At 49.2% G+C, this 26,279-nt stretch overlaps 1 protein-coding gene across 1 annotated transcript; it reads right to left on the bottom strand.

Moving 5' to 3' along the window:
- Positions 1–11,689: 11,689 nt before the first annotated feature.
- Positions 11,690–26,269, bottom strand: LOC118087115 (zinc finger and BTB domain-containing protein 40-like). The gene is given in 15 exon segments (XM_035119463.2): positions 11,690–12,759; positions 12,762–12,846; positions 13,266–13,492; positions 13,594–13,680; positions 14,309–14,471; positions 15,152–15,366; positions 16,064–16,228; positions 17,437–17,643; positions 18,206–18,610; positions 20,116–20,287; positions 20,892–21,055; positions 21,474–21,657; positions 22,388–22,533; positions 23,384–24,136; positions 25,781–26,269. Coding segments are annotated over 14 exon segments (3,105 nt in total). The 5' UTR covers positions 24,081–24,136; positions 25,781–26,269; the 3' UTR covers positions 11,690–12,571.
- Positions 26,270–26,279: the final 10 nt, after the last annotated feature.

The following is a 26,279-nucleotide window of genomic DNA, read 5'->3' on the forward strand; positions in this document are numbered from 1 at the left end:
GTCTGGTCCCTTGAGCTCCTACTATGGGAGATAATACTAGGGCAAGCAAAAGACCCCCCTCCCCTGAAAACAACCTGGGCAGCCTCCCAAACTACAACCCCCATGGGTGACGCTGTGGTCTAAACCACAGAGCCTAGGGCTTGCTGATCAGAAGGTCAGCAGTTCGAATCCCCAAGACAGGGTGAGCTCCCGTTGCTCAGTCCTTGCTCCTGCCCACCTAGCAGTTCGAAAGCATGTCAAAGTCAAGTAGTTAAATAGGTACCACTCTGGCAGGAAGGTAAACGGTGTATCTGGCGCTGCTCTGGTTCGCCACATGACCTGGAAGCTGTACGCTGGCTCCCTCGGCCAGTAAAGTGAGATGAGCGGTGCAACCCCAGAGTTGTCCGCGACTGGACCTAATGGTCAGGGGTCCCTTTACCTTTACCTTATACCTGGAAACACACTGCTAGGAACTGGTATTGCAACCCAAATTCTGGAGGTCACTTTCCCATTTATGGGGGGGGGGGACCATCCATAATCCTCAACATTAATTTGCCAGAGGCCTGGAACATTCATTCATTCACAGCTATCAAAGAGCAAACGCTACAGCTGCTTGGGGAGACCAACAGCAGCAAAACCAAGACATCGTTAAATCAGAGAGCGGTGGCAGTGGGGAGCTGGAAAGTGCTGTAAATCTCTCCGGTGGGAGAAAAATTAAGAGGTGAGTATTGTGTTTCCCGATTTCCCATTTCTTGGCATTTGCCTCTGAAACAGTCAGTCTTAATGACTAGCCCAGGGTGACAGCAGCTGCGGGCTGAAGCACTAGATCATAATCACTTCCTTGGGCTTCGACAACCAAGGTGGACAAGCCAGATCCACATCCTGAAGGAGGATGCAAGGAAATTGGGACTTCCTTCTGGAGGAGGCGGCGGTGGCGAATGTTGTCCTGCCAAGGCAATGCTTCCATGCACTTCAGTGGTAATTAGGTTTCAACGACTTGCACACACAGTGACTTCTGTCTCTGAGCAAAAGCCAGCCAGCTTTTCTCCACCAGCATTTGAGAGAGACAGATGACCTCCGTTCATGTTACCTGTAGCTCTCCCAAGTAGGGAAGGATTGAGTCCTAAACTTCTCCTGGTGCACCCCTAACCCTGTGCCAGCCTCTTTGCAATCTTGCTCCTCCCTTTCCTGGTCGGTGGCAGTGATATTCCTGCTGGGAAGTCAGTGATGCAGTTCTGCTCCAGTTCAACATGCGGACCCTCCCAAGTGTCCCTATTTTCTAGTGACATTCCCTGATTTACAGAAGCCGTCCCAGTTTCAGATTTGATCCTGGAATGTCCCACTTTACCTTATGATGTGCTTATTTTCATGAGAGAAATGTTGGAAGGTGTGGAGCTATGCAACTGCCAAGCCAAGGAGATAAGTAACTCCACAACCTTTAGAAGATATCTGAAGGCAGCCCTGCATAGGGAAGTTTTTTTAAAATTGTTTTATTATGTTTTTACGTATGTTGGAAGCCACCTAGAGTAGCTGGGGCAACCCAATCAGATGGGCAAGGTATAAATAGAACACTACCAGCAGCTGTTGTTGTTAATATTATTATTATTGAATAGGATGTCCCTGTTTTCGTTGGAGAAGTGTTGGAGGATAACGTATGCAACATGGAGGTCCACACTTCGTAAGAAACTTTACAAGTCCTTTATAGAAACAGCTGTACAAAGTCACTGGTACCATTAGGCTAAGTGAGGCAACAGGATGCTGTGGGCTGATGGCAGGAGTCACATTCTGGATTAGCTGTGCTCAGAGGGGAAATCGGGCTTGGGGGGGGGGGAGGAAGCCCACCAGCCCTGCTTGTCAACCTCCTGAGTCCCATTGCCCCCAACTCTCTCTCTCTCTCTGTGGCTTCTGCATTAGCCATCTCAGCCCCTGTTGGTGACTACCCCCCCCCCCAAACACATGCAACGCTTCCCAGTGCCATTTGCTCAGAAGCCTGCTGGGCTGCTAACTCTCACCAAACTTCCGGCTGTATCCTGCACGTCGGATGTCCAAAGGTCACAGCTTCTGCCAGGCAGATTATTAGCCAGCTGACCCTGGCATTTGTTCTGTGTCACAACGCTCGACAAACAGTTGTGTTGACTTTACCCTGCAGTTACCTGGAACTGGGAGATCAGTTTGCTGCCACCCACCACACAGAGGCAGCCATTGGCTCAGGGGTGTTGGCATGTGCCTCCTGGACGGGACATCCCGTCCCTACTTCCCTTTTCTCTTTGTAAGAATGGCGAAGGGGAAAAAACTGATGCCAGATGTGCCTGCTCTTGCTGTGTCCTGAAGAACTCATGAACGTTAACCATCAGGGCAAAAGGGGTAAAAAATGGGTGTGGGGCCCAGAAGCCCGGTCTAGGCTTTCTCTATGAAGATAGCTCCATTGGGTAGAGCACAAGACCCTTAATCTCAGTGTCGTGGGTTTGAGCCCCAGGTTGGGCAAAAGGTTCCTGCATTGCAGGGGGTTGACCCTCGTGGTGTAGTGGTTAAGAGTGGTAGACTCGTAATGTGGGGAACCGGGTTCACGTCGCTGCTCCTCCGCATGCAGCTGCTGGGTGACCTTGGGCTAGTCACACTTCTCTGAAGTCTCTCAGCCTCACTCACCTCACAGAGTGTTTGTTGTGGGGGAGGAAGGGAAAGGAGAATGTTAGCCGCTTTGAGACTTCTTCGGGTAGTGATAAAGAGGGATATCAAATCCAACTCCTCCTCCTCCTCCTCCTCCTCCTCCTCCTCCTCCTCCTCCTCCTCCTCCTCCTCCTCCTCCTCCTCCTCCTCCTCTTCTTCTTCTTCTTCTTCTTCTTCTTCTTCTTCTTCTTCTTCTTCTTCTTCTTCTTCTTCTTCTTCTTCCTCCTCCTCCTCCTCCTCTTCCTCTTCCTCTATGAATCTGCTGCAGGGTGCAGACATGGGCTGTGCCTGATTGCCCATTGGGTGCATATGAGTGTTTAGGCTTCCAGCAGATTGTCTACCAGAGACTGAGAATGGGCTCCAAAGAGTCTGATTGATGGATCTGATTGTCAGGGGGGTGAGGAGAGATGGAGGTCTACCATACAGTGCAGCCATCTTTGGCCTCAAGAGAAATCAGAGTGTCTTGTGTGAGTGGGAAAGCTAATGTGTGCGAGAGGTGCAGGGGAGGGGGCAGATAGATGGGGGTCGAATTCTTGGAAGGGTTCCAGGCTACCTGTCAAGCTGAGCTCCCCCCAAGTGCCCCCACTTGGATAGGGAGAGCCTGCCGCCCTCTGCCTTCCATGTCTTTGCAGGCCTTCTGCGTGGATGCAGGGACCTCCCAATGAAACCTAAGTCTCTCTATAGCCCCACAGGTTTTTCTGGCTGTCTGGTGCAGAAGCAGCCTCAGCACTGCAATTAAGTCTGTCTGTCTCCGGTGTGTCGCATCCTGTTAAGAAGATCAAGATGGCAATCAGAGCTGGAATTGCACACCGTCGCCCTGACTCAGAGACCCGAGGAAAGAGCTGGGGCTGAGCGGCACGTAATTACGCCTGCAAACAAAGCAGTTATTTTGTCATTTCCCCTGCAATTGAGAAAGGGCCACCAACAGCAGAGACTATTAAGGACCTCAAAGGCTGGATTGCCATTTCCCAAGGTAGTACCGGTAAGTGCTGCAGCTGCAGGATGGCAAGTTCTGGCTAAGCCCAGCACCCCACCAAAATTTATAGCCCATTTTATATAAAAAATAAGAATGTACGTCCAGGTTACATAAAAGTGTAAGATATTAATTAACCCCCCCCCTTGATAAACCTGACAAACTTCCAAAACAAATAGACATAATAAATTTATGAAAAGTATTGTCACACAAGTTAGCATGTGCACATTTTCTGCAAATATGTATCAGATTTTGTCCTCATTTCTGACAAAACCAAAGACTTAATGCTCCGGAAAGACACTCAGAGAGTCGATGGCATGGGAGAGTTTTATTGGGGGGGTGGGGGTGGAAAGCTGCCACAAAACACAACTTCTCTCCATTTGCTCTCTGCTCTGAAACAGAGGCACAGGTGGCCATTAAATTAGCCCCCGTGTGGGAGCTTGGAGTTTGAAATGAGAGGAGAGAGACAATTTAAGTATTTTATGCCTTAGCCACTGTGGGTTTGTAGATTATAACCGGCATATTGTAGGGAATGTATAGAGATCAGACTATGTTAGAGCCCTCTGCTTTGCCAACAGTTCAGGAAGCAAGAAGCAAGTATTCAATATTCTTTTGACACAGGGCCGTGTGGGTTATCGGGATGCAAAACCGTATCAAGAAATAGCTCAGCAAGTAGAATAAAGTTCTGTTCCAGGCATTGTAAGCATGATTAGCAGAGGCAGTGGCAGCAGCGACAGCGACTAATGCAGAGCGACTAATGCAGATCTATTTTCCTGTACATGCAGAACTCCATGGCAAAGGGCCCGTGGCTACAAATGGATCTGGTGATGTATGGTGATGATGCAAGGCAGGAACTGTGAAAACACCCAGGAGGCATTCTGCTTGCTGACTCCTTAGGTTTGCACAAGGATTCCCTGGAACTGATTGTTCTTTAGCTTGGCAGACTGTCAAAACCAAATCCTGTAAATGAAAGTAATAACTAGGTACATTAAAAAAAAGACTAAACTAGATTAAAAAAACACCCCAAAACTTGTTTGACTCCAGAACCAATTTAGAACATCAGAATGTAAAAAGAGCCTGCTGGATCAGGCCAATGGCCCATCTAGTCTGGTATCCTGTTCTCACAGTGGCCAACCAGATGCCTCCAAGGGACAGCGGCAAGCGGGACCTGAGCACAAGAGCCCTCTCTCCTCCTGTGGTTTCCAGCAAATGGCATTCAGAAGCGTTGCTGCCTCTGAATGTGGAAGCAGAGAATAGCCACCATGGCTAGTACCCACTGATATCCCTCTCCTCCACCAATTTGTTGATTTAAATAGAAGTGGCAGGCTTTGGGCACTTGAAAGGTTTTTTGAAACTGCAAACAGGATCTCTTCCCAAGGCTGTTGGAGTTGGACCCATTACCAGGGCATTAATATCACAGGTGAATGAAGCTTGGAGGGTCTGCTTTCATGCAGAACAGAGACACACACCCCCCCCCACTGCCTACTTTTGAAGGGTGAGAATTATTCTCTTCCTTCCAACCTGCTCTGAGCCACCGCCCAGGCTGCAGACTTTTCAGGAGGCCTCAATGACCTCTTCCTCAATTGTTCTTCTAGAAGTGATATATATTGTTGCTTGGACAGTGGCTATGTTTTCCTGGCTTTCTTGTGAGCAGATTGGATCAGATGAGTTGCTTCAGGTTTTAATTTTTCGCATTCTTATTTCTGTGTTGTTGTTGTTGTTTGCGGGGGTTGTTGTTGTCGTAAGCAGCTTTCAGGAATTGCCTGAAAGTATTTTTTTTAAATAAAATAAATCCTGTCTGTCACATAGCTGGATAGATTGGAGCAGGGGCTCCTTCAGATGACGAGAATGCTTATTGAGCATTCCCCTAAATCAGACATTTATATCACGTTTTTAGAATCCTTTTCCCTGTCACTTTCCTAACAACAAAAAGTGTGGGTATTTTGAAAGTGGATTTGTTGCACCAGAGTGCTTTAATCCACTTTAACTGTGCAAACTTAATTTTGGCATGCAGTTGAATTCCTCTAGCAAAATATTGACAGTCTGGAGGTAATCCAGGCCAGATCTGTCACAAGGCTGCCCCGTTTCCTGAAAGTGAGCAATCAGGGCAAGCAAATAGGAAGGTTTTGCAAGGGTGCAAAAGACAAACAGAGGCTGGATTCGTTGGGTCTGAGGAGGAGATTATGGCCAGCTCATCTTTTTCTATGTTTGGTGCTTCCAACCCCCCTTTATGCCGATAACAGGAAACAATAAGCCTACTCAAGTATTCAAAGAACCTGCAGGGAGGGGCTCCAGGGGACACATTCCAGCCTTGCCCCTAACACCCCACCCTTCCTGCAGTCAAGTGGGATGGCTTGAAAGGAGATCCTTTACATGTTCCTCTGAACCCATTTAGAATCCGCCCTGCCATAGGAAACCTCATAGGATGCACAGGTTTCTCAGTTGCAAAAAGACCTCTTAAGCACATTCATTTGAATGCACAAGAAACACATCCCCGGTGTTATAAGAATTTTGTGGTCATATATATATATATATATAATTGTTCATAAAACATGTACGTGAATGTATAGAAACATGTCTGAAGCAGCACAGGAAGACAGGCCTGACTGACACCATTTTGACTCTCTCTCTCTCTGACCAGGTGTTCCTCTGCAAGGAAGAAGTGGGGTGGGGGGAACCTTCTCATTGTCTCAGGAATTAAAGTGATAATCCCTGGCATCCTGATACCTGAGTGCCAGACAAAAGGGTGTGATTAACTTGGCTGGGAAACAGGGAAATGTAAATATCTCTCTTTTTCGTTGATTAGGTTTTGGGGGCAGGGGGCAGGGTCCAGACTGCTCAGATTACTGCCACCAGACCTCCCCTTTCATGATGTACCTATGATGAATCTAGGGAGGGCGGTCTTGGGCTACACCCCTTCTGTGAGGTATGGGTGATGCTTCTGGGGGGTGGGCTGAAACCAATTTCAAATTTCTTTTTAAGGGCAAGACACCTTTGTTTGGGGTTCCTTCCTTGTTCTCCTGCGTGAGAGGAAGGACCCTGTTGCAACAGCGAAAATAAAGGCTTTGCTTCTCAAACTTCTCTGGTTGGCCTCTGTTATATTCTCCAACCGATGGAGAACCCAATAAGGGAATAAAGGCAGATTTTTGCCTATATCACCGGCTTAAAAGCTTCAGCGTACAAACATCAAGGATGGAGAGGGTCGCTGAGGAGGAGGGCTACATATGCCCCCCCCCGCAAGTCCTCCTCACTTTATTCCTCCACCTGGATATCAGGTCACATCTAATGTGGCCAGTTCTGGGCACCTTATTTTAAGGCAAAACTGGAGCATTCGCAAAGGAGGGCGATCAGCCTGGAGCCTGGAACCTACATTTGGTAAAGAACAGTTGAAAGAGCCAAGTATGTTTAGGATGGCAAGGGGTCAGATTTTTGTGTGTGGAACACAAGCTGGATAATGATACCATGTCAGAAAATTCCAAATCCCCAGCAGTTGTTATTATTATTATTATTATTAAAATAATACCTCATCCATCTGGCTGGGTTTCCCCAGCCACTCTGGACGGCTTACAACACATATAAAAATATAGTAAACCGTCAAACTTTAAACACTTCCCAATACAGGGCTGCCTTCAGATGTCTTCTAAAAGTTGTATAGTACTGGGAACAGCCACTGCTCCCTCCGTGACCTCCTTTGGAGGGTCCGGAAGTTTGCTGGCTGAGAAAGGGAACACTAGACTAGAGGACCATCAGTGTGACCACAGACAATGTTTATGTTCTTATAAGCTTGCAAGCCCCTAGGTACTTTGTCTGAAAATATAATGGATGCTCCCAGTTAACTCTGAAACAAAATACAACACAGCACGATGAGATATTTTTCTCCCCCACCCAACAAAAACACCCCCCAACAACCCTAGCATTCATTTTCTCATATAACGCCCCCCCCCCAGATACACTTGTGTCAGAGCTGTAAAAGGGAACTAACTCAGCTGGAGCTAATGCTTCCTTCGGAGAAAGGATTATGGACTGCTTGAAAGGGAGGTTTCCAAGAAACAGTGCAATAAGCCCCAATCCGAGAGAGAGAGAGGGATATAATGAATGAAGGGTTTGTCTTTTGCTAAGCCAGGTTGCCAAGGCTAAAATGAAGCTGTAAACGAAGGGGAAAGATGAATACCTTGTCACAAACCATTTCATAGGGCAGCTACACAAAAGGACTGGGGCTGAATGGATACAGAACAGTCTCATCTGGATGGAAGAGGCATCCTGAGGGGAGAGAGCATCAGGTATGCAAAGCCATGAGCTGACATTCATCCCAAAATGCCCCCTTTGTGAGAGAGGAACAAAGTTGGGTGCCACTTCCAAGAACAATTTATGTGTAAATCCACATGTACGGCAGCCCGGGGACAGAGCGAGAGATTTGTAGCATCTCTTCTGTCTCAGCTTCCCCCCAAAGAATGAAAAAAAGGATGGGAACATTTTCGGTTCCCATCCTTTTTGGTAACTCTGGGAAGGCAGAACCTCCTCACCCCCCCCCTTCCACACATAAAGCAACACCACAGAAAGGCCATCTGGCCACAGCCCAGTGGAGTGTCTGCTGGGTGGCAGGGAAATCAAAGACAATGTTCTGGATTTTCCCGCAACCCGGGATATGTCTCTGACAAAAGCCAATGGACTGGCTGGTTTTGCAAGCAACATAAAATGTCCTTCTTAGCAATTCAGCAGCTTGCTCTGTATTTATCCAGGCGATTGAAGGCCCTCTGGTGTGATCGGATTGCTTATTAATAGGGTTGTCCACCGATTTGCTCATTTTTGATTAGTGAATTTATTAAATGGAATACACTTGCACAGCACCACAATCCCCAAAGCAGGAAGGTCATCTTTAATCACTTTCCTATCTCCTGCCTAGCCCTGTTTCTCTAAAGCAGTCTCTCCCAACCAGGTGCCCTCCTGATCTTTTGAACTACAGCTTCCATCAGCCCCAGCTTATGTGATGCTTGGGGCTAACGGAATGTTGTTGCCCAAAAGATCTGGAGGGTGACTGGTTGTCAAAAGCTCTGCTCTCAATGCCTCCTTCTGTCTTTCCTGCCAAGTGCCCCTTGCAGATGACTGGGCTGTTATAAATAATAAAGTAAACTTAAAATGATATCCCAATCTTCTGTGAAGATCTAAGCTGCTTACAAATAAAGATATTAAAAATACTTCAATATATTACCAAGAATGACTTTCATGGAGGTTCACAACAGTTCTAGTGTTGATCACAACCACCACCCCCATTAGATGTTGGGTGATAGTTACCATATTTGGATTTGCTTAAGTCCTCAGAGTAAGGGACACGGGTGGCGCTGTGGTATAAACCACAGACCCTAGGGCTTGCTGATCGGAAGGTTGGTAGTTCGAATCCCCGCGACGGGGTGAGCTCCCATTGTTCGGTCCCAGCTCCTGCCCACCTAGCAGTTCGGAAGCACATCAAGTGCAAGTAGATAAATAGGTACCTCTCCGATGGGAAGGTAAACGGCATTTCTGTGCGCTGCTCTGCTTCACCAGAAGCGGCTTAGTCATGCTGGCTACATGACCCGGAAGCTGTCTGCGGACAAACGCCGGCTCCCTTGGCCTATAGAGCGAGATGAGCGCCGCAACCCCAGAGTCATCAGGGGTACCTTTACCTTTAAGTCTTCAGAGTAGGGTATTGTTTTAAACGCTGTGGGTTGTACCCAACTAAGTCCTGCCCAGAGCAGGCGCAACAAAATGGATTGATCTATATAAGGGTCTACTGAACAGGACCGGCGCTGGGATTAACCCTGTAAATCTGAGTGCTTCCTATGTGTAGCCAATGTGATTATGTTGGATTACAACTCCTATCATCTCTTACCACTGGTAATGCTGGCTGGGGCTGATGGGAGTTGTAGTCCAACATCTGCAGGCCATCACTTAGGATACCCCTGCCATATAGGACTGGAAATAATACTCCAAGAATGATTGATTAAACAGTTGTTAAAGAGCAGCATCAACCCACTCTCAAGAAAAATGACCCTGTTAAGGTAGACTATTCCTGGTGCTTGCCACCACATAGTTAGTGTGGTATGCCAGCATACCACTCTTTAGCTGCTTTTACCACAAACTGTTCCATTCATATCCTCTACCCCAAAGTGGACAAATTCCCCCCTTTCCTCCTTTGAGCAAATTCATCACCACCTCATGAGTGCCAATGAAAAAGCCTTGTGATCGGAAGTCATGTGACAGATCTGTGACTGCCCCTTCACACATCATGTGAAAGACCTATATCAACCAGACCTGGATGAGGAAGTATGATGCAAAGTCTTCCTCCATGCTTATGAATGTCATTATGTGGTCGCCAAACCCGGCTGAAGTTGCCATCAGATTTAAGAGGCTCTATGACAACAGGCTCCCATGTGGCTTGGAGTAAAATACTGCGCTTGTATCTGAAGAATAATTCCCAAGACTCAAAATATTACAGGTCAGTTAGCCTATTAGCCCTTTCAGTTAAGAAGCTGGTTTCCTACTTCTTAGGGGAAATGTCACTCTTGGGCCTTACAGTAAAACAGGCTGGTTTTTACGAAAGGTTTTTGCAATAGGTAGCTCTTTCAGTCGTCAGAATTCAAGTCACAGATAAGCTGTAGGTTGCAGAAATAACCCCTGTACACAACCTATGTTGATCTAGACTTGGCTTTTGATACCCTAACTGATGAACTAATGGAACAGGAATGCCCTTAACACAACGGATACAATAAACAACCAATTCTTGACCCCTGGATGGAGATAAAGGCAAGTTAATGGTCAGGGTTTCTAACCGGTTCTTCAGTACTGCTGGCAAAACATATTAGAACATTATCAAGTCGTCTTTACTATAAGCCTAGGCGAGATTACTAATCATGAAACAAAGCTCCAGGTATTTTAAAGCTCAGCCGTCCTCACAGCGACAAAGATCTAATAGCTTTTAATTTTATTTCAACTTCAGACAGCAGTCAGGGCCCTCCATTTCTTAAGAGCACACTGATATATGGCTGCTCCCCTAGTACTACCAGCATAAAGGCAGATGACAGCAACACAGAGAAGATTGTGCTCCACAGATGGAGTACTGATCTTATGTCACAAGGTGGCAGCAACACAATTTAAGAGACTGCAGGCTCAAGGATAGCACTTGAGTGGTCTGGATTTCACCCCTCTGTACACAGTTTCTGGCTCTGTGTGTCTAATCTGTGCTAACCTTAAACGTGAGAAGCCAATTTAGGAGCCAATCAAAGTAATTTTGAAGGTGCTACTGTTGTTCACAACCTGCAGATGTAAGGCACAGCCCCAAAGGGTGGGTTCTTCCCTGCCCCGCCCCTCTTTTCATTTGTTCATTCAGAAGTTTTTAATGTACATCCATAGCTCATCGATATCAACACTGGAAGAGTAGCAATGGCCTTCACTGAAAGGGTGGCTGGACTGGCTTTCTGACTGCCTAACACTGCACTATACAATGGTTAAAGACCTTGGGTCAAACATGGATTCATTCAGTGCTATTTTTCTAGAAAAAGAGGTCCTGGAACTCAGCATGAATGCCCCCCTCCTTCTCTTAGAATGGCAATGGTGCCCACCTGAGAGGTACCGGAACTGAGTTCTGTCGAGTTCCAGCTAAAAAAAGCCCTGGAGTCATTCATTCATAAACTTCGTACAGAAGCATCAACACTGTCCAATTCCCCCTCCCCCCCACTGTTCCACATGCCACTTTATGAACGGATTTGGTGCCACATAAAAAGGTAATGGAGTCAAAGGGATCAGACAAACTGAACACAGAATGCCTCTTCGTCCTCTGTTATGTCATTTGCATAGTGTGCATTTAAAACACAAAATGTACTCCAGAGCTGTTCCTGAGTTCCCTGTTCTTTCTCTCTATTGAAAAGAAATAAAATACACATCCAAATAAAAAATGAAACAGTAAGCCAAGCCAGGCGGAAGATGCTCACCCATGTCCAATATTCGGTAAACCCAGGCTGACTCTGAGAGGTTTTCAACAGGAACAAATGGATTCAGGGTTTAGGTTTATCACTAAATAACACTTGTGGCACAGACTCATACAAAACAGGAGCTCAGTTTATTCAGCCAGTTTGTTAACATCATTGTTAATGTTTGCTACCTTAATATAAGTAATTTCAATACCAGTTTGTCCTCGCACACTTGAGTATGTCAGAGCTACTGATGCATATTACAAGGTCTTGCTCTTGCAAGCTGTTTCTAGAAAGCTCAAATCCATATTTGCCAAAGGACTCCCTCATGTTGCAGTGCAAGGGCCATTTGAGTTGCCGGGGCCCATTTGTGACAACTGCCTTGGACCCCGCAATCTGTTTTTTTAAAAAATGTTCAGGTCCAAGCAGAGAAAGGTGGCTGGGACAAGCTTCACACAATCCCAAGAATGAAACAACAGGTGGGACTCTGGAGGGAAATTTAAAGGGCACTTTGATCCAGATTCTCAGTGTCACAACTGCCACCATTGCCTGGCAAGTCAACCAGGACCCACCAATGAATGGCCTACCAGAGGGAAGTTTATCCAGAGACCCCTCAAGCCTTGAGATGGTCCTGGATGGAGCTCATGGACTGCAGGATGGGCAGCCGTGTTCTTAGGAGTAGGTTGGGTAGGGGTTCTTGTCCTCAACCACCTGCCCACATGGCAAGGCTGCCATGCTTCTGCCATCTGCTTTGCCACTCTCTATTTGGATCACCATGTTCCCCTACACCTGCTTCCAGGAGCAGGAAAATAAATGTGGCACCCAGGCCACTGGGCAGCCCTCGGCAGCTCCCCTATTCATCTCATAAATGGCCTAGCGTACCAAAATAGAAGGGAAGGAAGCCTAAAAAAGGGCACGGCCAGGTGGACAACAAAACCACGCAGCCTCCTACGATGCCCAAAAGGGAGAGTCTGCCTTTCAATGGGCACATCTGATCCAAACCTTTCCATCATGGACACCCCGTTTTTCTAGGATTGCTTTCATCCCTGTTGTGCCTTGCTCCATGACAAATGTTCAAGCAGGTTCCAGCCAAACAAAGACACAGGCTATCCCTCTCCCCACATTGCATCGCGGTGACTTTTTCTTCCAGCAAGTCTTCCAAATTCACCGTCACCAGCTGTGCTCCACTTTGGTGCCCTGTACTTCTGGCAATGTCAGAAACACCTGAGTGTCAGCGAATTCCGGCTCTGCCACGGTGACCACAGGCTCAGGTGTTTGAAGCACCTGGCAAGGAAAGGACATGGATGTCACTGCTTCAGCTGGGCAGAAGAGTATGCTGGACATTCACTTTGGGGGCAGGTAGCCACTCATGCTCAGCCTGGCTTTCCTTCTCACAGTATAATGGGGAGTGGGTGAAGTTGAGGCAACTCCAAGTTGGCATCAGAAGAAAAGGGGCGACACTGTTTATATCCAGACTGGGGAACTGGATCTGACTGGTTGGCAGCAATTGGGCCCACGGACTGGAGGTTCCTCACATCTGGCCTATATCGTAACACACCAGAAAAAACTTTGTGTGTTGGGGGGGGGGAAGAGTTGTGTTAAGAGGCTTTGTCCTTCCTGATGGGATGACACAGAACAGGGGCCCAGACGAAGGCCTGGGAAGGGGTCAGCTTAACATCTCTAATGGGAAAGGTATCACTGACCTGCACTACCTGGGCCACCGGAACTTGTGAACTGGCAACCACCACCTTTGGGTGCTCAGCACCACAGTGCTGCTCCAGCTGCTCTTGTCCAGGGAAGACCTCCTCGCAGAGTGTGCAGAACAAGGAAGGCTCTGAAGGGCTGGTGTGTTTGGTGTCCAGGTGCTGCTGCAGTGCCCCCTGGAGGTGGAAAGAGGCTGAGCAGTGTGGGCAGTGGAGGGGCTGAGACCCTAAGGGAGAGAGAGAGAGAGACAGCGCAGTTGTGAGTAGGCAGGGAAGTGGGAACCTCCTGGGAGAGAGGCAACAAGGGGCAAATTAGGAGGACACTCACCCGAGTGCTGGCTTTTCTCGTGGGCCTGCAGCAAAGCGACCGAAGGGAAGAGTCTCTTGCACTTCTCACACTCATGGAATGTCACTTCTAAAGGAAAGCCACGAGACCCTCAGTAGGTAGTTTGTCAAAAAGAGGGTTCAGCTACAAGCCAGATATCCACTGACCTTCACCCAGCCCCATGCTCAGGAGAAGGGCTCCTCTAATGCATTCTCTTCCATCCAACACAGCCTCACAAAGAGCCAACGGTAAGCCACCCACCTCGGTAGAGTGGATCCCACTCCCCCACAACCTGGCCACCAGGCTTCTAACACTTGTCCCCTCAACCCAAAACCACTGCCTAAAAAGTGAAGTGTGAAGGCACCATGCACCCAAACCTCACCAAATATGACAAGCGATGGAGATTTTGTGGAGATCTATCAACAGTTCCTAGGAAGAGAGTGGTGGATTCCATGTACTGTACCTCCACACCCCCAGAGGAAGTCTACCTCTGAACACTTGATGCCGGGGGAGGGCAGGGACCACCCTGCTTTTGACTTCGCCAGGAACAATGGTAAAGAAAGACAGGCTGCCGAATGAGCTGGACCTTGGTCTGATCCCACAAAGCTCACCTAACAGCCAGTGCTGAGATGGAGGCCCTGTGCCAAAGAGGCAAGACCTGTCGGGCACCAAAAGTAGAAGGCTCCAAGGTGGCACCTTTGCCCTCTGAGTCCTTTACCTGCATGCTCTTCCTTGGTGTGTCTCCTGTGGGCTGCAGTGCTGGAAAAGGTCTTATCGCAGGAGCTGCACTGCAGCGAAGAGAACTTGGAGGACCGGTGGTTCTGAGCAGCAAAGATGTCCGGGTGATGAGTCCGATTGTGGTACCACAGCCCTGACAATTGCTGGAGAGAGCAAAACCATTCTGGTTATCACAACCCACACACAGAGGGGGGTTGGGCTGCAGGTTGAAAGCCTCGACTCTGGGATTCACACTGACCATAGGGATTCCACCCCCCACCCCACCCCCAAGGTAGACCCCCAATGGCTTCTGTCTCCAAAGGAAACACTGCCACATCAATCCCTTGGCTGTTGATACCCCATATGCCCCCAATTGCATGTTCTATCTATCCACAAAGGGAGGTCAATGGATGCCCACAGCTGAGCCTGATCTTCAGTGGAGGCAAGTGTTTGGAAGAAGTCCAAGTAAGCCTTCCCTGGTGCCCCTTCTCTGCCATCCCTGGGTGCAGAGGAGTGACCAAGTCAGAATCTGATTGCCTGTTGTAAACACAGTCTTTGGAACCAATGGGCTGGTTTTATTTGGTATTTTATCGTTACGAAGTCACCTTTTACTGATTTTTATTGTAAAACGCATCGTTCAAAATATAGCTTTTTATCACGTACAAAAAGACAAAGGAGGAAATGCCCATTTTAGAATTCAGCACTTTTAGATTCCCAGAGACCCAGGGGAAGCAATGGAAGGTGTGTCTGTGTGTGCGAGGGGGAGGGGGAGGTGAGACCTCAGAATGGAAAAGGGAGGGGATGGTTGTCCCGTTGGCCACTGCTTCTGCCCAAGCAGACCCACCTGATAAGCTTTGTTGCAGATCTGGCAGCTGAAAGGTTTCCCCCCGACGTGGGTGACCACGTGGCGCTCCAGCAGGGACGGCGCACTGAAAACCTTCCCGCAGGTCGGGCATGGGTGGTACTCCCTGGAGTGGGCTGCATGGATGTGCTTCTGGTGCTCCTGCAGGGTGGGGAAGCTCAACTGGCACTTCTGGCAGTCATAGGGGTCGTCAATGTCTGAGTCCCCGTGTGGAGGGGAGGGCAGGAAGGTGGGGTGAGGAAACAACGAGTTCACATGCAGAGGGTTCAGGAGGAGCAGAAGGACAAAACAGGAGCTGGTTACAATCACACAACTGTTTCCCCTCAGATTATGCTGCCCTACCCTCAGGGGAGACTTTGCTCCCAACCAGGACCACATTCAGTCTTAGCTGGGCATCATGTCGGTGCTCCTCATGATTCCAACCTTGTTGGCAGAGCCCAAGCCCTTGACCATACCCTGCTGTGTGGGGCTTTTAGGCAGAGACACAGAAGAACAGCCGCCACCAATAGCAGAGCTCCAGCTCCTGGAAGGACAGTTGGGGTCACCCCACCTCAAGGGCTCAGCACTGCCTCCTTCTCCAAAGCAGCACCACATGCAAGAGTATAAGCTTGAGAGCAAGAACTCTCAGATTACTCATCATTATAAAAAAAATCTCTAAATAATAATAATGATGAGCAACTCTTCTAGATCTCTGGCACTGGTCCAGGAAGGGGATGCCTCCACAATAAGAGGCAGAGCAGGGGGCATCCTGCAACTGCTTCCTTCCAGGGTGTGTTTGCAGCCCTTTTAAGTGCATGAGCAGTAAATGGCAAAACTTACAAAGCTAGGGAGGGTGGGAAGGTGTTGCTCTCATTATTTGTTGTCATTTATTATTATGAAGCTCAAGGCACTCACTGTGAAAGGTGTGCAGGTGTATGGAGAGACCGTTGGCTTGGCGGAAGCCTTTCCCACATTCCCGGCAGACGTAGGGTTTGTCACCTGTGTGGGTGCGCACGTGGCGGGACAGCTCAATGGACTGCGCGAAGACGGCGGCACAATACTGGCAAGCGTACATCTTCCCTGCCAAGAGAGCCAATGCAGTGTGTTGGTATGAGGGCTAATATTATGGCACTGAGCCTAAGCATGGAAGGGCTGGCATGCTAGAAGGACCATCATCATTCCAGAATACCATTCCAGAATACCCAAGCAGTGCCTGGTCTCGGAGCAGTGTTAGAACATCAGATATATAAGCTAGGTGCCAAATAGCTCCTTAAACCAAAGTTGCAGTTGCCAAAATGAAATGTCTAGTTGCCACTAATTGATTCTCAGTTAAATATCCAGCTAGTTCAGATGACAATCTTGAGCCAGGCTAAGAGCTTGGTGACCTTAAAAATGAAAAGTCACTTGACCCAGAGACAACCCACATATATACTGTATTCTGACCTGTTTTTCTTAATGGTGACTGCTCCTGCTCAGGCTGTGCAGAAAAAGCATTTGGGTTCCTGAAATTCAATCCATTTGTGCCGATAAAATATTACTGACAGAATTCTACAGGATGGGGTATGAGTGTGTGAAAACAGTCCAAATCCAATGACCTCCAGTCATGCACCATAGCTGCCAAGTTTTCCCTTTTCTCGCGAGGAAGCCTATTCAGCATAAGGGAAAATCCCTTTAAAAAAGGGATAACTTGGCAGCTATGGCATGCACCTCCAGATGGTGGAGGTGTCAGATGCCATCCTGGCACCCAGGCATCTTCACTTGGTTGGAAGTGTTCAAAAGCCATGTGCAAAATGTGCCTGGCTAATCTCAAACACCGTGTCAGAGTGACAGGGATCAGCTGGAAAAGACAGCAAGAGGAGCAAAAAAAGGTGGCTGAGGGACAGAGGGCAGCAACCCACTTTGGGGTCTTCAAAGCTGTGATGAGGTCAGTCTCTTCCCTGCGGCTGGGTAGCCCCCCAAGGGAAGCACTCATACACCCCAACTTTCAGTACCCAGCAGCTTGGGCCCCTGTGAAGTTTGGCTTCCTCCACACAGCGGGGCTCAGTGCTGCTTGCCAAGGTGCCTTTCCCTGACTCCCAGCCCTGCTATGCAGCAGCACATCATGGCCCAGCCCCTGCTCTACTGGGGAGCCTTGGCACATTTCGGCAGTGCGCTGCATGAGGTGCAGCCTCTCGGCATGCAGGGGGAAATGACGTGTGTTGGCAGGGCCCCCGGTTCTTTGCTAGCTTTCCTGACTCCTGTCAAGTTGCTGCAGTCGGAGGTTGACCTGGAGGGGCGCCTGGCCTCACCTTTGGCGTGCTTCTTCTTGGTATGGTAGGCGAGGGCCGAAGCCTGGGCAAAGCTCATCGGGCAGTGCTTGCAGGCGAAGGGCTGGTCACCCGTGTGCAGGCGCTGGTGGTTCTTGAGCGTGGAGTTGGCAGCAAACTTGGCGCCGCACTCTTCGCAGGAAAAGGGCTTCTCGTCAAAGTGCTCCGTTAGTTTGTGGTACTGCATCCCTGAGGGGAGGTGGGGAGGGAGAAGGAAACAGCAGCAGGTGGGGTGGAAAGCCTTCAGCTCCCCAGCACATCACGTGCAGCCTTTTCAGATCAGCTTCTCGAGGGACACAGAGCTGGTCACCACCGCCTGCTCAAACTGGGCCTGGGCTGCAGCGGCGGGGATTCATGCTGGGAAAAGTCCCTGCTGTGGGAAGGGCCCTCTCTTAAGCTCTTCCTGGGCATGGTAAAGAAGTGGCATTCACTCGCACAGCCCAGAGAAAGCCATCTAGACTGCCTCAGCCAGGCTCAGCAGGCATCTGCATCTAGAGCAGGGTTTCTCAAACCTGGGTCATCAGCTGCTTTCAGACTACAGTTCCCATCATTCCTGGCCACTGGTCCAGTTAGCTAGGGATGATGTGAGTTGGGAGTCCAAAAACAACTGGGGACCCAAGTTTGAGGAACCCCAATCTAGAGGATGACTGGACCTCTGCGGTTTCACTTCTGAATGCAGAGGGGGCCTGACTGTAAATGAAGAGATAAAAGTGAAGCCTGCAGCTCCTAGCAGCCCTGTGGCTGGCCATACCTGATGTGTGTGCAAACTCCCGCCCACAAATGTCGCAGGCCACAGGGAGGCGGGGCTTCTTGGGCTTCTTCTTCCGGAGGGAGGTGCCTGGCTTGCCGTGAGCCTCCGCCTGGTGCTTCTCCAGCTCTGCCTTGGAGGCCTTCGCCTCGCCACACTCTGGGCACTGCGCTGGCTTCTGGTGGGCCACCCGGCAGCGCTTCTCGTGCACCTTCAGGCGGCAGTAGAAGCGAAAGCTCTTCCCACAGGCCTTGCAGGCAAAGCTCTTTGGAGAGGCGGCCCCCTTGGGGGCCTCTGGGCTTCGTCCCCCTTTTGGCTCCGCTTTGCCCACCGCTTCAACCTGAGACATGCTGTTCACCTTCCATTTCCAGACACTGGCCTTCCCTCCATCGACAGCTGTCAAGAGCCCTGTGGAAAAACAAAAGGAAACAGTCGCTCTGAGGCATGTGGACCGTGGGTTCAGGGCCATCAGCAGGAGCCAAAAATATCTGTAGAACAATATGCTGAGCACAGCTTCCAGAGAACCTTTGTAAGGGTCAAGTTTCTAGCTCCTAGCTTACTAGAAGTTTCTAGCGTCTAGCTTACTAGTTTCTAGTAAGTGCTTCCAAGCATCAGGACAGCTCCAGAGGAATTCCCAGGAGTGGTCAGCAGTAGCAACTGCTGCAGTTTCTTATCTACCCCCTTGCCAAGCAAAACTTACACCAACCGTGTAGAACAATAAGAATTCTGAAGCGCACTTGAACGGGTGCAACATATGCAGGTCACATAGCTTTAATCTTTGTAGCACCTGAGGCAAAAATCTTGTACCACTTCTCTAAAGCTACTTGGAAAGTGCAAGATAGGCTGGGCAATGAGGATCAACTACCTCAAGGTCAGGCGGCTTGAAAGGAAGGAGAAATCCCAAAGCAGGATCTGCAAGGACCTGCGCGGGACACCACTCTTCCCATGCACTGCACAGCTCAGCAACAATAGAAATGGGTTTTTGCTACAAGGGTCTATTTGCATTGTTTTACTTTTATTTCGGTGTATCTGCTTTTTTAATTTTTTTTTCCAAAAAACATTTTCCTGTTTTTCCTGTACATTGTCTTCAGACGATTGTGTAGAAGTTGATTGATAATAATACTTAAGAACCTGAAAATCTATTCTACCTTTAATTAAGCATGTTTCTAGGCCTTAAGTGTGCAAGGGAGGGGGTTGTGTCTGGTGGAATCTCTCTTAATAATAACAATATAATAATAATTTATTATTTACGGTATACCCCACCCATCTGGCTGAGTTTCCCCAGCCACTCTGGGCGGCTCCCAGCAGAATATTAAAAACACGATAAAACATCAAACTTAAAAAACTTCCCTAAACAGGGCCACCATCAGGGGACTAAGCAGGGTTTTCAGGGTTAGAGAATGCTTCCAAGGACTGCACCACACTCTCCTCCCCCCCATGGCAGGCAGGAGTAGAAGGAACCAGGCAAAATCAGCTGCCATGTTAAAGTGTCTTCCACACTTTCCTCTGGCTGCTCCTCCCCTACTGGACCCTTGTACAACAACCAGGCCCCTCATGCAACAACCCAAGACCGTAGGCCTTTGAGTGCTACCTCTACTCTGCTATGAAAGCATTATTCTGCTTCCTTTTGCTCCAGCATCTCAGCAGACCCTTGAAATAAGCTGGGAGTGGCTCTGGGCAGCATTCACCCTCCGGGCTGTGGATTCCTGAACTGATCCACAGGGGGAGTCTCTTTGCAGTGAGCTGCTCCCCCCACTCTCCCTTTGCCTCAAGTTCTGCCAAACTGACCCCAAAACAAGACACCTCTCAAGCATGCACACAGATGTGTATGTTGCCAACTGCAGGCTGGGGCTGGGCGTGTCCCCCCACCATGTGCCTAGAGAGTGGCATATACAAGGCAGAGAGATTCTCACCAGCTTGCTGTAGTTCCTCCATCACTGTCTGCAGACCTGGGAAGGACTCCTGAATGCTGCAGAGGAGCTGGCAGATCTGGGTGGCAGGAAGAGGCTTGTTGTTTCGGGCACTGCTCAGAGCTGCCCTCCAGGAGGTCGCAGGGGCCACCTCCTGCAGGCAAGTGCTCACCAGCTGGGAAAAGCCACAGAAGAAACACACAATGAAGAGAGTTCCTCTACCCTGCTGCATGGCAGGATTATTTGACCTCTCCACTGGGTGCCTGAGCAGGTGCAGATGCTCCCCATGTGTAGCACGGGGGACTAGATCAACCTAGAAGGTCCAGAGAGTTCAGCCACACGCCTCTGGGAGCTGCCGAGCAGGGACATAAAAGACAGCAACCCTGTGCTGTCGAACCCCAGTCATTTATTGACTCCTAAACATGCCCTGACAGTCTATAGGTCAAGGGATGGTTTTCATGTGTACTGAGTAAGTAAGTAAATAACTAAATAGAAACGCAACATAGAAGCTCTGTTGAGCTACTGTGGTGGAGGGCTGTTGATGATCAACTTCTTCCCTGAATGTGTCCATTTGTATCTTGTGGCAGTGAATCACATAAGCTAATAATGCATTTGATGAAGAAGCAGCAGCACCACCTTCCTGGTCATTGGGGTGGTGGTGGTGATGTTGCAATGGGGTTACGACCAAGTGGTGAAGCACACATTCACCTGCCATTGGTTGTCTGAATCCACCCAGCAGACATCCTGCTACAGACTTAGCACACCCGAGATATACACACCTGGCACCCAGGGACAGCATCCTGAACCTCCTTGGCTGGTTTCGCCAGGTCTGCTTCTACAGGTGGCAACTCCTCTTCTAGACCAGCTCCCTGCTGGAGAGCCTCGGAAATCAGCTTGCGATGCCTCAGTAGTATTTCTGTGGCAATGCTGTCACTAGAGCCAACTATGGAAATGGGGTGGGGTGGGGTGTCAAATTACCAATTAGAGGGTTACTGCATAACCTCAGCTTCCCAACAGTCATGCCATTTCCCTCCCTCCCATTATGTGCTCCACGTTGTGAGAAATCTTCAAACTATCTCTTGGAGCCTGAATAACCCAGATGGGATGGTTTCAAACCTAGACTAGAGGACATGTAGGAACAGGCCATCCTGAGCAAGCAAGGAGACCAGCCGTACACAGAAAGAGTCTGTGTTGTGGGTGAAGACTCTCCTGCATGCCACAAAGACCATCTAAGGCCTCGTTGGACAAGGTGGGGGGGGCACCCCCTGTGCCATGATGCTGAGTGAGAGCTCGGTTGGGGCCATAGCCTGCAAAGCCTTTTCTGAACACTCACCGCCGTCAAATTGTCACCCCAAGAGTACCTGTGCTGTCAGAGCCAACTGCTGCAGCCACCCAACGGTCCAGCAGGAGACCCAGGCCAGGGAAAGGAGCTTTCAGGGCCCCGAGAAACTTGGACAGGGCCTCTGGGCTCAGGATCTTTTCCTCCTTGAACAGATTCTCTGCAGCGTCCCTGGGTGAGCTGCCCTCAGAGCAGTCCATGGCAGCCTGCAAGGGCAATTACACAGCTAAGCAGGAGATTCTGAGAAATGTAGCCAATGCACATGCAATACTCCCCCACCCCCATACACACTTTGATGCAGTTTGCAGTAGCTGAAATTTTGAAACACATACACTATTTCAAGTATGTTTCAGAAATCTAACCTGGCATGTTTGACAGTGACAGGATCTGTGCATTCCAGGAAATATTTCAGTTGGGCACCAATTCTGTGCAAAGGCACCACTGGTGCTTAATAGCTATCAAGAGCAATGCAAACTGGGAAAACCTGGCCCTAACTTATATGCTTAATTCATTTATATACCACCTATTAGAATATCAACTCTTGCAAGGTATCTTACAAAAGATATATAAATGTAATATATGATAAACATTAAAAAGAGACAAACTGATTTAAAATAACTGACAGAAGCAGCAGCTAATGCATGAATCCAGCTTAAGACCTTGAGATCATGTAGTTCCAACTCCCTTCTAATGCCCCATACAGGGATCAAACCTGCAACCTTGGTGTTATCAGCACCATGCTCTAACTAACTGAGCTATCCATCATGAAGTGAACTGGGCAACTCTGCCTTTCTGCTTGACATAGAATTAAGTACTAGGCCAGATTCCTTGGCAGAAAGGAAGGAGGCATTAATGGGAGAGGGAAGGGTGATGTGGTTAGAAGGGAGTGGCAAAATGGCAGGGGCATGCCCCTGCCTTTCCCTTTGTCCAGTTTACCTGCTTTTCTGCTCCAGAGAGGAAAGCATCATCCTCTGATGTGTCCAAGAGCCCTTGGATGGGCCTCAGCTGTGTCAAATCCTTTAGAAGCTCTTCCTTACTTTCCTGGGGCACAGCAGCTGTAGGCTTCACCTCTTCTGAGCTTCCTATGAAGAGAGGAAGCCCAGAAAGTCAAAGGGAGAAAGGCCAGTAGAAGCAGGATGATAGCAGGGGCCATCGTCTTCCTCTTCTGAAAATTATTCACCAAGCAAGAGAACACTGCATACTATGCACACCAAGCATACATAAAGGATATATGTGCCCAATTGATCACTGCACTCTGCAGCAGATTTCATCTGGGAGTGCATTCCATGTTGCAATCTACTGAAGACCTCCTTCCAAAATTGCCTTGTAAGTGCAGATTTTTACGCCAGCCTTTATTCATCTAGAAATTGTATTCCTTTTTTCTTTGTTACTGTCGATGCCTTGTTGCTAAATTGCTTTTGGATGTTTCATGGGAAGTGAGTCACAAATGAAACAGGCACAAATGAGTGCAAGGAAGCATTCTGGTGGGAATGTTTATGCTAAAAAAACAAAATGTCTTAATTACCTAATAGGTACTGCTGGAGTAGTTTCTTGGGAAGAGCTTTGCTTCTCCCACCTGGGCTCCTGATTAAGATGGTGCATCTCCCTCCTCTTGTAGACAAGGGGAAAAGCATGCATGGACACAGGCAGAAGCTCTTGGCTTTTGGCTTGCAACAGGAGCAGCAGCTCACAGCATCAAGTGATGACTTCCATGTGTGAAACAGCCATCACAGGGCAAGCACCACAAACAAGGCTGTCTCTGCACAGTTTCAAATGCAAACTTTTCAACTGAGGCAGTTAGTTCACTAATTGACCTCACAGTTGTCAGACAAGGTACATACATGTATGAATCAGTCCAATGGGTAGAATTACAACAGGAAAAGTTACTCTATAGTTTATTAGGAGCAGGCAATGTCAAGGTGACACTCTCACCTGTACCTCCAACCAGGTCTTTCTCCTCTGGCAGTTTGGTGCTCTCCCATTCCTCGCAAATGCTCTGGCCACCTGGACACAGAGGGAGGAGAACTTTGGGATCCTGGCTATGAGAATCAGGAAGCTGAGTTTCCTTGTCTGAAGCTTCCTGACATGTGCTCTGTCCTTGCACTCTGGTGGTGTCCACAGAGTCTGCAGAGCCAGAAGAAACCTGCTCAGGATGCAACATCACTTTGACACTGAGTTTTGCAGCATGAGAACTGTCCAAAGTGGCAACACTTTTACTAGATGCATCCTCTGCCTGAACAGAAATGTCCCTCAGCACTTCTTCTTGACTTGGAAAGCTCAGAAAGTCCCCAAGAAGGGATTTGCAACTGACAGCCACATCAAACATCTGCAGACTGTCTGCCACAGATATGATGTTGGTGAAATTGTGCTTTCCAGGAGGCAGCTTGCCTGTATATATCATTTCTAGCAGGAGAGCAAATTCATCTGGGGCCACCACAGAAGCATCAATGGAGACTGTGTCTGTGCCATCCAGCACAGACCTGAACAACACACTGGCTGCTGCCAGCACAAGCTTGTGTGCTCGGAAATGCATTGTCCCAACCAAGATGCTACAGTCGCAGAACTGCTGTTCCCTGCAGAGTGTATGGAGCTGTTGCAGTAGTTGCTGGCTGTAGTTTGGAAGATCCATAGCTCCCTGGAAGTCTCTGCTCCCTTCACGTTCTGTATAGTTTTGCTCCCAATCAGCTGTACGCAGATGAGAAGAGCAGCAAATTAGTTGCATTGACTGCACTTGTTCCCTTCCCCAAACTATCATTGTGATCAAACCTGTGGCATTGCCACTAACAAAGGTGAACAGCTTTAGGACACTACTGCTTTCTACCTGTAACACCCAACTAGACTTTGAGTAAGAAAGTATTTCCTCCAAACAGGGTAACTAGACTTTGAGTAAGAAAGTATTTCCTCCAAACAAGGTAATACTATTTAGAGACCTCTGCTCTGCTCTCTAGTTCTGCCTGCTGTGTCACACTTGCCTTCCTTACAATCCTTCCTCAAAACCTACATTTTCTGGCTCAACCTCCTGGTTTCCATTCCTTACTGCAAACCTCAAGGAAGCCTAGGAGCGTATCTTAAGTGAATACAAATTGCTTTTGTTCAGACTGTAAGCTCCTTGGGGCAGGGACCTGCCCTCTCGCACTCTGCAGAGCCTGGTTTTCGGAGGTTCAAAAAGCAGTGTAACAGCATTTGAAAGCAGCCTTTGCAAGCAGCCCAGTACTGCTCCAGTTTGAAAACATGTCAGTGCAAGTAGATAAAAGGTAAATGCCGTTTCTGTGTGCTCTGGTTTCCGTCATGGTGTCCCATTGCACCAGAAGTGGTTTTAGTCATGCTGGCCGCTTGGCCCAGAAAGCTGTCTGTGGACAAACGCCAGCTTCCTCGGCCTGAAAACGAGATGAGAGTCACAACCCCATAGTCGCCTTTGACTGGACTTAACTGTGCAGGGGTTCTTTACTTTTTACTTTTACCTACTGCTCCTTAAATATCTGAAGGGTTAGAGTTATAGAGAAGCATGGGCCTGTTGGGGACAGAGGCTTTCAAACAGCCCAGTGCTGTTCTGTGGACCTTTGGTTTCCCACTGAAAGGAAGCTCTTTGAGGAAGGCAAAGTCCCACAAACGATGCCAGGTTACACCATGCTGGTGCCGCCCATGGTTTACCCAAATAACCCTGGAAACTGCAGGTCTCTAGAGAGGCGAACTACAGCTCCCAGGATTCTTGAAGGGAAGTCATGCGCTGGAAACGTGATGGGCCTGAGTTTGTGGTGCCCCCCTCCCCGGTCGCTTTCCTGAGCTGTTTCTTATCACAAGCAGCTCTGGGAGCCTTTTTCTAAGGGGTGGGAGTGACAATAATGAAAGCGATGCTCCAGCCTCGAGGCTTCTTTCCTCCCTCATTCCCTGCCATGTCTCACAGCCTAACAGAGCCCAACTTGGGCCGAATGCCCTTTCAAGGGAGATGCGTGGCCAGTGGCCAGCTGCGAGGGGGCGGACGCAGAGGCTCCCCCAAGCAGCACCAGCCTCCCGAAGGGCTTGTCCCGGACGAGGCCTCCCACCCGGGGGCGCTCTGTCCCTCGCTCTCTCGAGCCAGGCGGCGGCCTCCCGAAGGGGCCCCAGGCCCACGCAGAAGCCAAACGCAGGGGCCTGCCCAGAGCCAGAGGCATCGTCTTCTTCGTGGTCCCCACCCTTCCCGGTCGGGTGAAGGAGAGGCGAATTAGGATACGGCTAGGAGGGCCTATGGTCCATGGGGTCACGAAGAGTCGGACACGACTAAACGACTAAACAACAACAACAGGAGGGCCTAAATCGGGCGCCTAGGCCTGCTGCCGTTGCCATGGTTACCTTTATTGGGAGTCGCACGGCGGCGGACACGGGCGAAGGTGGGCGCGAGGGAGGAGGAACAATAAAGCTTCAACAAGGATGGCGTCCCTCAGCCGCTTCCCCGGCCCCGCCTCCTCCCGGGCACAGAGGCGGAAACAAGAGAAGAGTCGCGCTTCATAGGCGGGCCCGGAGGCGGGACTTCCTCGTCGCTTGTCTGTCAACGGAGGTCCACCACCCGCCTCGCGTCAAATGGTTAACTTCTGAGGACCTGATTGGCTGTTGCAGGAGCAACGAGGTCACGTGAGCAGCCGCGGCCTGCTGAGGAAGGGTCCTCGGGGCTGGGAAGGGGGAGGCCGTTCGGCTACAGTTCTGGATTCCCTCAATGGCTTCGTTTGTTAGCACCATCCTCCCGCCTCGCAAGTAAAAAGTGGCAATAGGAGATGGGACGTTATGCGTCCAAAGACAGGAGTGATCAGTCTACCTTTTTTTTAAAAAAAAAAGTCTATGGTTCAGGGGCGGT

Source organism: Zootoca vivipara, chromosome 6, assembly GCF_963506605.1.
Source record: "Zootoca vivipara chromosome 6, rZooViv1.1, whole genome shotgun sequence".
In the NCBI taxonomy this organism is placed as follows: Eukaryota; Metazoa; Chordata; class Lepidosauria; order Squamata; family Lacertidae; genus Zootoca; species Zootoca vivipara.